This window comes from Lagopus leucura, unplaced genomic scaffold (assembly GCF_019238085.1).
Source record: "Lagopus leucura isolate 7727_CA_CO unplaced genomic scaffold, USGS_WTPT01 Super-Scaffold_100008, whole genome shotgun sequence".
Classification (NCBI taxonomy): Eukaryota; Metazoa; Chordata; class Aves; order Galliformes; family Phasianidae; genus Lagopus; species Lagopus leucura.
The window spans coordinates 8,862,255-8,874,487 of NW_024962265.1; the positions used below are offsets into that span (position 1 = coordinate 8,862,255).

A 12,233-nucleotide genomic window follows, 5' to 3' on the forward strand; every position below is an offset into this window, starting at 1 on the left:
CTTTTTTCTTTCTTCTCTTATCCACAAGACAAAGCCCAGAAGTAGTTTTGGCTTAATAACAGTATTTTCATATCATGTTCCGAGTTCAAATTATATTTACCATGTGTTTAAAGTTAGCAGGATCAAACTGCTCTGTCTTCTACGGCACTACGTACACTCAAAGGAGTACTTGCAGAAACCTACTTTCATATGGAAACTATTTCAGAAAAATCATTTTCAGTAATGTTACCAGTTAAACTCTTGATGGAGATCTCAGCTTTTGGTTTCATTAACTAAAGAAAACTGGATGATGTAAGGCAAAACCTTACTTTGCTGTGATGGTATAATTGCTCCTTTTAAAATAGGCAGCCATTCAGTGTTCTTTGCCTTTAGTACATAAATATATCTTTAGAAAACCAAATTTTCCTCCTCTCTGAAACTCATTTCATACGCTGCTTAATAAAGGTCTTCAGATGATTTTTCATTGTCATAATATTTTATGAACTTATTAGACTTATTGAACTAAGAGACTTAGAATAGAAATCTGAAAGAAATGTAGAATACTGAAAGTATTCAGCACAGTTTTATTATCATATTAATGTAAAAAATGCTAGTGAAGTAGTGTTGTAGTTACTTGAAAATCATCTCTATTTTTCTGTTTCCACCAAAAATCTTTCAACACCTTTTTTTCTTTCTTTTCCTGGATCTGTACATTTTTCTCTCTGCCCTTACACAGTCATCACTTGTAACAAGAAATGAACATGTCCTCCCAGAATAGCAGAAGTTGAGACAATGCATTTCTGGAAAGTATTTAGGGTATTCCTGTTTTCAAGGACAAAAATACATATACTCAATGTAGCATCTAGTAGGAAATTGTGTAATCCAGGAAAGTAAAAGTAGCATGGAACAGTGATTTTTCAACTTATTTTTAGGTTATTTTCACATCAATGCTGTCTTGGACCATTTAAGAAAAGAAATTTTATTCAGTCAAGGAAAACGTTACATTAATTTATTATTATTAGATTGTTCAAGACGGTTGTTCAATTTTTTGCTTAATTTTAGCAGGTATTCTTAAGAAAGCTGTGTTAAAAGTTCCTTAATTAGGTAGGATTTAAAAAGCAAAAGATTAATAAATTACTCTCTATTATTATTTTTATTTAATCTTAGCTGTCAAGTAATATTTTTATATTCTTAAGGAATGCAGTCTAGATGCTAAAAATATAATTTCCCTTTGTGTGGATTTACCCAAATATACAGATTTTAACTGGTTTTCCAAAGAAACTGGATTTGTGCATTTACTCATTTTCTAAAATTTTCTGGGAGCACAATATATTCATAATACATAATAATAAAATGAAATTGTTAAAGACGAGATAGAGTGATTAAAAAATGTCTGGATCTTTGTTATGTTAAATGAGGGGAAAGCAAAATTTAAGAGGAAATGCTAGTCTTCTTCACTTACAAATTCATTCTGATTTCGTATATCTCATTCCCCAGGATGGTGGGCACACATGCTGTCACAAATAACATGTGGAAACTCCTAAAGTCGAGCAAAGCAGAGGCCTATTTGTATTGATAGCAAATAATAGCCCCAAATTATTTTCCTGATATCAAAGTTGATGGGAAGACAAAACTGCCTACATGACAGCTATGAAAAATGGGTACAAAAAGGAGATAACAAAATGAAACCACTTGATCTGAAGTTTATGATGGCAGTGGGCTTACTTATTTTTTTACTTAAATTGCAGCTGAAAAAGAAAACACTGGAAGTAACTGTCTGGGATTATGATAGATTCTCCTCGAATGACTTCCTTGGTGAAGTAAGTGTCTTTCATTCTCTCTGTTCTGACTTGTTAGAAAGCTGATGAATTGCATGTTAGTATCAGTCATTACATTATGCTATTGAGACATGTTTTAGCACATGTGTAAACTAACTGCAAGGTGAGTTATTTGATCTTTCTGATTCAGGCTTTCATTTTTTAACAGTGAAAATGGGTAACAGCACTGCCAATGTATGAGCAAAAGCAAAATTTTGTAAGACTTATTCTGAATACAGTAGTAATTACTAATAAATAAGATGAAGGATCCTTGGAAACAGTCTGTCTTTTAAAAGCACATGAATAAATATGGATGTACTGGATAATAGAGAATTATAAACAACAACTAGGACATCAAAGAAGTAATTAAAAATGTTATTATCGAAAAGAATCATAATTAGAAGCCCAGAAAAATCAACTGCTCAAATTACTGTTCTTATACAGAGTAACTCAGTTCAGTCTTCATTTGAGTTTAGCAAAAGTGCACTCAGCTCAGCTCGAGTTTCCAATTGTGTAACTATAAAACTGAGCAGCCAGTGTCAATATTTGAATAACTACTAAAACTAAAGATGTATGGGAAGCAGCTACATGATTACTTATTCCCTGTATGCTGCATCAGATTTCCTGTTAAATTCAGCATTTCATCTGATAGCAAGGTTTTACTAAATATTTATGTCATTATTATTTATGACATTTAGAAAACAGATGCTCCAGCAGCTACTTCTAGAGGAAATTTTAAACTTTTGCCTTCAAATGTTTTCAACTTCTAGAATTATTTTATTTATTAAATCATTCAAACTTAAATATGAAAATAATACTTCAAGGAAAAATGAAGAAGGCTATCCAGTGTATTTCAGGAGTATTTTGAATTCCAGTGGAATAATGCACAGTAACATCAAATAAGGGATATCCAAATTGTGCCCTGAGGAATTTTTAAAGGGCTTGCACAAAAGCACAAGCACAGATGGCACTGAGCATCACAGACTGCTAGAAAATTGAATAGAGCCATCACTGCTTGCACGCCACCAAAATCAAATGACTTATCAGAGTTCACATCCGTGAGAACAAACCCTCTTGTCTTCAAAACAGAGACACTAGCTTACATAGTCTAGTTGGAACAATTTGTAACCATGTTAACCAAGTTGTTCCTCAAACTGTTACCAAAAAAAACCATACTAGAGCAGATGCTAAGTAGTTAATTTGTTCAGAACATTTATAGATTTAACCAGAGATACCAAGACAAGTCATAAACAGCCTATGATATTGAAAGAAAAAACGGAAAGAAAAAAACCTTGCAACCTTGTAGGAAAAAAAAAAAAAAATCATATATGAAGAAACTTGTCTATCTGTAAGCTTAAAGAGGCTTCCTTTTATTCAGAGTCTTGCATTAAACTGCCAAAGAAACCCTGCCTAGCACTTCTAAAGCCTCTATCTGATATTAGTTTTAACTCTTTTACCTTAGTGACAAATGCAAGGCTATTTTTGTCCGTTCTTTCATTCAGGACTGTAATGGCCTGCTAGTAGTTTATAACTCCTTGCTTTCTGTACCAGAAGTCCTTTAAGAGTCTTTACTGGTAATAATGTTCTATAATGCTCTTTTTTTTTTTTTTTTAGACTTTTTTAAAAATAAATTTTCCACACTCCAGCTAACAATGCAAATGGACTAGAGTGGATTTTTAACTGCGGAGTTTTTTGTTTGCTTGTTTTTTTCCCATTAAATTTTTCTTCTCATTGCCACATTATGGTTTCATTATGGTTTTGTTTCCTTTTTTTTTTTTTCCTTCCAGTGAAGTTTTCATGCTTTGCCTATTGACTATATTGCTGAAATGCAAAGGTTTCCCTGTTCTTTTTCTGTTGCAAATTCCGTAAATTTATTCAATTTTGAAAGGAACAAGACCCAGTCTCATAGTACCAAAGACCTTATTAAATATGAACATCATTTGCACCTTCTTTTACACTGACAATAAGGAGAAAATAAGTGCACAATTCTTCTGCTAGGATGTGTCTATACAGAGGCAGAATGACGAGTACTCTCTTTAGTCTTGCCATCAAGCTAGTGCTCAAAATGTCGTCATGATACAGAGCTTTGTCTAAGCTCATATTCCATACCAAGATTTTGCTGAGGTGTACACACAGTGATGTGCTAATAAATGTGGGTTTCCAACTACAGCTGGTTTATATCAGGCAAATTAAGACTGTGATTAAGCAAATTAAGACTGAGAGAGTCCTGAAACTGTCAGCACCCAACCTTTTATACTCTGAAATGCTTATATTTGATTGTGGCTTCTGACAACACAACTGTAGATGCTTCTGCTGTACATCACCATTAATAGATCAGATATAGACTGTACGTTGTGTTTTGGTTCAATTGTAGGTATTGATCGACTTGTCCAGTGTCTCTCAGCTTGACAACACTCCTCGGTGGTACCCTTTGAAAGAACAGAGTGAGAACATTGATCATGGGAAATCTCATTCTGGACAGAATAGCCAGCAGTCTCCAAAACCATCTGTCATCAAGAGCAGAAGTCATGGAATCTTCCCAGACCCTTCCAAGGGTAGGAGTAACTCAGTGCATTTGATTTAAATTTTTTCCCAGGTGACAGGAAAACACTTGCTATTTCTGAGTTCTAATGGAAAAATAAAGATACCGTTATAAGTTTGCATGTACTTTTATTAAAAACTTATTTCTCTCTGTGGTTAATTCATTGGAGACCTGTGCTAATGCTTAACTCGACCCAATCAGTGCTAACAAGCTCACTGATATTTGTGTCATTAAAACAGAAACCTTTAAGCTACATGATATTTTTACATCTGCTATAGATTTTGTGACTTGCTTTTTTTTTTTTTTTTTTTTTTTTTCTTTTCTGGTAACTTTGGCTAAATTCAATGCGTCTTTAACTGTCAATTTTTCTTTTAATATTCTATGACATTTCATCTTCATCAATGCCACATTAATATTTTATAGAATAACTATTATACTATAATAATGCTTTTGTATTTCTAGTCAATAATAATGGGCTGTAATACATTTATATTACAATGGAAATCAGCAGAGCTGGCATAGTAGAATTTTGCTAGTTCTTACAAACAGAGAATTGATCCCGATGTCTCCTGCTCCAATAAATGTTGGTGTTGGTTTTTTGTTTTAGTTTTTGTGGTTGTTTTTTTTTAATACTAAGTACTCATTGGCCAGTTGCCCTCTGAAAGAAACATCTGCAATATCAACACAATTACATTCCCAAATACAATCCAGATGAGAGCCTCTGAGGGATAAGTCTCTGCTACATCTTTTTTCTACTTCAGTGCCATGTTTTGGTAGCAATTAGTGTCTATGTAAGATCTACATCCAAATCAGAAGTTAGTGCAGAAGTTATTAGACCAATCATTCTGCAGGAGATAGAGAAATCTGCTTTCATTACATAAGATTCAATTACCAGCACTAGGAATACTGGTTATTCTTCACACGATAGTGAAGTAGAAAGCAAGAAACAAATCAGGCTTTAGTCTACTTCTAATCAACCAGAGTGGACCAGTTCAGCAAGCATAATTAACAGATGTTAGAAATCCAATAATACATTAATTATTCTCTGGGAAATTGTGAGAAAATAGAAATTGCTTCTTAATAAACTGAGTTACCTACTCACAGTATGTCCTGAGACGCTGAATGGTGTTGCACAGATTAATCTTTATTCTTTGTTCTAGAATGTAGCTAGAAAGGCAAAGTGAGAGAAAGAAAATGAGTTTGTTTTTAATAAATGCAACACTTGTGCTTCTCCATTTCCTTGGTAGACATGCAGGTGCCCACCATTGAGAAATCCCACAGCAGTCCAGGGAGCTCCAAATCTTCTTCTGAAGGACATCTACGTTCTCATGGGCCATCCCGCAGCCAAAGCAAAACCAGTGTCACTCAAACACACCTTGAAGACGCTGGGGCAGCTATCGCTGCTGCTGAAGCAGCTGTCCAACAGCTTCGCCTTCAACCAAGTAAAAGACGCAAATAAATTCCTCAGCATGGCAGCTTAATGTTCATCTGTTGCCTTTTTCCCTGCTGTCTTTCCCTCTTGGCTATTTCTTTTCTGTTCTTGGCACACTGTGCTCACTCTTTCAATGTCTTTCTTTGTGTGCCCGTGTGTGAATACATATAATTACAATATATCTTGTATTTAGATGTCTTTTATTTATTTATTTTAATTTATATAGACTGCAGTGAAACTGGCTGTTTCTCCATCACTTTCTTCACTCATGGTCCATGATATTTCATAGTTGTGCATGACTCAGAGAGTTCCATTGTGTGATGATGTTTTGATGTCTAAATAACTACGATAACTAAATAACTATGAATTAAGTAACAAAAACCTGCAGAGATGCAGTTGCCAGTTTTGCAAATTGCACACAGGTACTGAGAACACACTAACAATAAGCTATACCTATGAATAGTAACCAAGCAGGGCAGTATCATATAGAAAAGATTTAAAGTTGGAAGAAACAGTTTTTAACAGCACAACTCAGACACTGTTTTTTGAAACGTGATTGTATCTAACGGTGTTTGGAAAGGAAATGTAAGGCAACCTTCTTTATCTCTCACATAAAAACATGTTAGTGATGAGCAGAACAGTGATACAGAAAAATATTAAGTACATGAAAGAATTAACAAGTAGATTTTGAGAGTGTTAACATGTTATCCAAGTTGGAATTCAGAGCTAAGTCAGTTGTTGTCATACAGGTTTTCTAGGAATTTTTCTGCCACACATTGATTAATGAGTGAGGATGGGTTTTATCTAGCATCTTCAAATAGATTAATAAATTAGAACTTTTCCATTTAAGAGGATAGCTCTCCATAGCTATCATTCCAGCATCTGTTTGTTAGTTGAACATTTAATTAACGGCAAATCAAACTCTCTGACTGTGGATTCATTGTGTTTGTCTTCAGGATTTGTTGATATGCCATAAACTTACCATGGTGCAATGCAAAAACTAGGGGGAAATTATTTCCCTTGCCTTCACCATCATTAATAAAAGAAACAGCCAGTTTTAGTACTCTTTAATGCTGTGCATGTGGTGTCTCTTTGGTGTTTGAAAACACTACTTATTTAAATACAGAAAGAAAAAAAAAACACTTCTGTTTGCATGAATAACATTTAAGCTGGTTCCATCTGAGGATACATACTCTGGGTTTCCATTTCACCACACTGCCACAGCAGCACATAAAAGCGGTCAATCTAATCATGCCAGGAAGCAGCACAGACACAGCATAGCAGGAGTCCTCCCTATTCAAAGAACTCAGTCTGACAATCTGCCTCCACCAGCCAATGACAACAAAGACCAAAGCCAACTAGCCCTCAGGAAAGTGATGTCTGATGGACCAGTCAAGCCTGAAGGAGGTGAGCAGAAGGGCATGGTTAAGAAACATGACACATCCCAAATCCTTCTTGCCATGTCTACTAATTCCTTGCAATATTTAATTATTTATTTTATCCTTTTGTTAAGTGCTGTAAATGTTAACATGAATCAAGAACTCTGCTTGATTTTTCAACATCAGCACACAATTACATAACAAAAAAAAAAAAAAAAAAAAAAAAAAACTATGCTAAGAGATGTTATGAAACAAAAAGCATATCTGCTTCCATTCCACTGGAGGACTTCTCTTGAAAATTCTTATAGTTTTCCTCATGTTGTCAGCTAATGAGAGCATACGACCAAGGTAGTCTGTTTAAGCATGATTAAACATACCTTGTGACAAAAAAACTAATTGCACATTTTGTTTCTGGAATTCTAATTGGGACATTAACAATGTATTTTTTCTCTCCAATATTGTTATGCCATAGGCATAGATAATTTTTTTAACCCACCAGTGGAAAGGAAAGTTTTGATCCATGTATAGCTCAATCTTTTGACAACTCTCCAATCAGTCTCTTACTTTCCACCTGTAGACAGCTGTTCATCAAATCTGAATGCTATATGTCATCAACTTAACCATTCAACACAAATAAAGAGCCAGAATCTCAGCTGATTCAAATTGACACTGTTCTATTGACTTCTGGAGCATTTTGGTTATTTCCAAAGAATCAGAGGGATTATCCAAATAAACTTAGAGATTGGACTCTCAGATCTTCTCTTGTGTGTATTCCCTTTCCAACCTTACATGAATTATTGTAGATTTTTTGGTTAACACTATTATATACCATGGGCAATAAAGTGTAGCTGAGAATGTAAGAGAAAAAGAGGGCATGATATTTCAAATGATTATGACAGTGGGTCATTAAATAGTGTGAGGGAGAAATGACAAATTAACAAGGGTAAATATAATTAGTAATTTTAAATATTGCAGTTAGAAAGAACGAGTTGTATCTTCTCTGAAAGCTTTAAGAAAACTTCTTTAAAATTATATTCCTATGTTCACATGTGTAGCCAGACTCTACAGCTCAGCTTCTGACACTCGGTTCAGGCAAAGGCTGGAGTAGATCGTGACTCTAGTTCAGGTACCATAACTGAAAGATCCATCCTATTCCTGGAACATCTTCCATAGAAATCTACATAGATCATGATTTTTTATGGTGCCATGTGTGTAGACATTTGTCACTAAGAATTATAGTCTAACAATGTATTTTGGCTGAGAGAAACAATGTTAAACCCTTTTCCTTATGATATGAAGTTGAAGCAAGGTTCACACATATTATTTTATGAATCAATATACAGTTGCCTGAGAGCAATTTTAGAAGCATGTTACAAAGCCCTAGGAATGAGAGCCATCATTTATATCAGTGATAAATGAGGTTGGAATTACTATAAGAAGACATGGTACTTTCCTGTTTTTACTTGGACAAATACAGGTAATGCACAATGGCCTTCACAATTTTGACAAGTTTGGTTTCAGACCTGTGAAAACTTTGGGCTTCTTACTATTCAAAAACTAGTTTGTTCTAATTTATTTATGTAAGGTGGGCTAATAATTACAATTTTGAGGGTAATTGATCAGTTATCTTCAGGGAAATGTTTAAATTAAACCAGGAAAGGTTATGAGCTTAAATGGAAAAGACACCAAGATAAATCTGCTTTCAAATTTCTTTGAGTGAAAAAGGGGAGCTGAGGGAAAGAGATTTCTTCTTTAATTCAACAATTCTAAAAGTTGAGACAATTGTAAATGATGAGTATTAGGGCATCATCAGTTTGAAAGTCCGTTCCTGGAGGGATGCTTCTTGGTTTTGTTACCCACCCCCATCACTATTTAATTTATTGGCATCTGGTTTTATGAAATAGAACAGTTGACTTAGCAAGTTAGTACGGGCTGATTTTGCCTTTTTTGTCACTAAAGGTAAAAGCCCTTTCTTAAGAAAGCCATTACAGATAATGTAGAACATTTTTATTATTATCACATCAATTTATCTGAATGTGTTGGAGAACAGCACATTTCAAGACAGCTGTTTGTTTCTTCAGACCAAGTAGTAGCAATATATGGTATTTCCACAATGGTGATGGGGAAAAAAAATCTATTGATAGGTTTATATTTAGATTATTTATATAGATTTATCTGTATATTTATCAGTCGTTCACACATAACTTAAGAGAACCCTTAGAAAGGGTTACGTCCTTTAACTCAGTGTTGTGGTTGTTTTTTTGTTTTTTTTTTTTTTCTCTTGCATTGGATTGCCACTTAAACAAAACCAAACAAAAGAATGCACCAGAGAAATCGTTCTCTACTTCTAGACCTATGACCTTTCCCACAGAATACATTTTGCTAGTTAGTGAGTTAATTATATGTCTGATGAGAAGTAAAAAGGAAATCATAAACAAAAATATTACTCACAGTACTGTTAATGAGGAGGATATACATCACCTTAAAGTTATTAGACTGAACTATTTCTTTATGTTAAACAGTAAAAATGTATTTAAATTGATCTGTTTTAAAATTAAGGTGAAGCCACAACAGAAGATTTTGTTCAGCACATTTGTAAAAGCCAATATTCAACTACAGTACTTAATTAAAAATATACCCTGAAGAGTAGCGTCCTTGTTGCCTGTGAGAGATAAGAGTGCAATCTGCAACTAAACAAACTGCACAACGTACATTCCCCTCACACCCTTCAAAAAGGAACAATAAAGTTTCAGAATAAACCCTTTTAAGGCAGAAGCAGCAACGGATGCAAGCCACAGGGAAACAGAAGTTTAAGTTAATTTGAATTCATTTCTGTGAAAAATTTGAATCAGAGCCAATTAAACATTCACATAAAATTAATCATATTCCTTTCAATATAAACTGTGTATCAGGGTTTATCCACCAGATTAGTCAGCTTTTCAGATAGCATAAATCAGCCCACGGTCTGCTTTTTTGTCAATAATTTATCCCATAGAATGATCTCGCCTGTTATGTGGAAATTTATTGGTAGGTCATTTATGTTTAAAGTATAATAAATGATTTTAGAGTTCTCCAGATAATTAAACAATTTCAAATATTATGATTATAATTACTGGCTCTCTGTATATGTGTATATAAAAATGCAGGTGCATCTGCAATAGTTATTTCCTGATTTTATCTAGAAAGTCTTTTCAAAGATAGAGAATAATTAGAAATAAGTAAACTACCTGGCTTAGTTTTAATAACTTCTAATAATGCAAGTGAGAAGGATAAGGAAGAACGTAATTTCACTTCAGCAACAGAAGTGGAAGTGAATTCAACAAATGAAATAGGAAGGCACACTAGCTCCACACACACAAATGGCCATTTTTAAAGTATGCAGTTTCATAGGTAGCTTTGGTATCCACACAGATATTTTATATACCTGCCTAATGAGTATAATTAAATAATAATCCATTGCAAATAATATCTTTATTTGAAGAAGGAGTGTTAGTTTTGCCCCCAAATATACTATTTACATTGTTTAAATTTATTACTTTAAAATAACAAATATTCAATGGAAGAACATATTTTAAAACCAAATAAGAGAATTTCTAGAAGACTACTCTGGTTCTTCCTAGGATACTTGGAACACAATATATCAGTATTTGAGTACCTAAGTAAATGGTCTAGACCTGAATATTATTGTACTTTAACGATTTTTTTTTCCTACTCTTCCAAACTGGCACTCATGAGAGATATACTGAGTCAACACACTCTTGCTTGAACATGCAGATCATCGTAGATGCCAAAAGAGAGATCAGAGCCTTTGTCTGCTTTAGTCTGTACTTCTCGTGTTGCTTGACACATGTAAAAAAAGCACCAGGAGGAAAGTACTCAACTTTGTCTCAAGTGTCAGTATAACAAAAGGTTAAAGCTACAGCAAAATGTGATCTGATGTATTTGCCAGTAGGATATTGTTAGCAGCATAAAATCCATAATACAGGTCTGAGCCAGCACAGTGTAATTTCTAACCACTTAATATTAAAATAAAATAAAATAAAATGAAATAAAATAATAAAATAAAATAAAATAAAATATTAAAATCAGCAGGAATTGTCTTTATCACAAACTAGTGTTCACAACAACGTAAAGTGAATGGAAGCTGATTCCTAGGTTCTGTAAATCTTTTGTATTGGATTGACTGTGGATTTAAATATCTCCTCATCTGTACTCCCATTTTCACATTTTGATAGGCAATATCTTTTTAGTTCCTACAGTAATTTAGGATACTACCTTCACACTTACGTAATTTACTGCCCAAAGCTGTTTTATATAAACTCCTCCACCAGTTTCTTAATTTCCAAAATAAAAGGGTTTCATGTTGCTACAAATAACTCATTTCCAAGAATCATTATCAAAACAAGAACAGTATGTCCTCTCTCTCTGCAGATAGCAATAATTTCAGGCTGTCTTTTGAATCCTGTTTAGTCTAAAAGTTGGCATATTTTGCTTTGACTATTCCTGCTATTTACTCTTCCACCATTTTAAACTGACATGTAATTTCAGGAAATTGCTTGGATTCTTCATCTGATAACTTCTATTTCAAAAGTCCATTAGATGGTAGCTGAAGCTTATGGAGGACATTAAAAAAAAAAAAAAATTGGAATTGCTTTGCTGAGTAAAGAAATACCATCACCACATTTTCAGATTAGTGCTATTTTGCCACCGTTATTCACTTCAAATGGTAAATTGCTTTGCACAACATTGTGCAGAAAACTCACAAAATATCACTTCTTGGTGAGTAGTGAAAGCTGTTCCTGATATACAAATGCAGCTGAAATAGCTGAGACCATGATTTAAAGTAATTTTTTAAGTAAGGGAGAATGAAGGGAGGAGACTATCAGAACTGTTCTGGGGCATTTCTCACTGGCTATTTATTCTGTATCTTTATTCTGTTGGCAGTTCACAAAACATGCAGCTGACAGCCCCACCAAAAGAATGTAGTTAGCTCTGTAGAATTTCATAGATCAAGTTGGAACAGTACTTTTTATTGCTAGCAAAATCTTCTTAAAATTGTGTAAACAGCAATTTTGGGGCAGTGA

The 12,233-nt window shown here is 33.9% G+C and overlaps 1 protein-coding gene across 1 annotated transcript in view; it reads left to right on the top strand.

Moving 5' to 3' along the window:
- The window catches only part of PCLO (piccolo presynaptic cytomatrix protein), a 319,356-nt gene that overhangs the window by 259,277 nt on the left and 47,846 nt on the right, over nucleotides 1-12,233 (top strand). Inside the window, exons 18-21 of the mRNA XM_042872716.1 lie at nucleotides 1,728-1,799; nucleotides 4,171-4,351; nucleotides 5,586-5,780; nucleotides 6,995-7,177. Of these exons, the coding sequence (XP_042728650.1) occupies nucleotides 1,728-1,799; nucleotides 4,171-4,351; nucleotides 5,586-5,780; nucleotides 6,995-7,177 (631 nt within the window). The remainder of the gene's footprint in view (nucleotides 1-1,727; nucleotides 1,800-4,170; nucleotides 4,352-5,585; nucleotides 5,781-6,994; nucleotides 7,178-12,233) is intronic.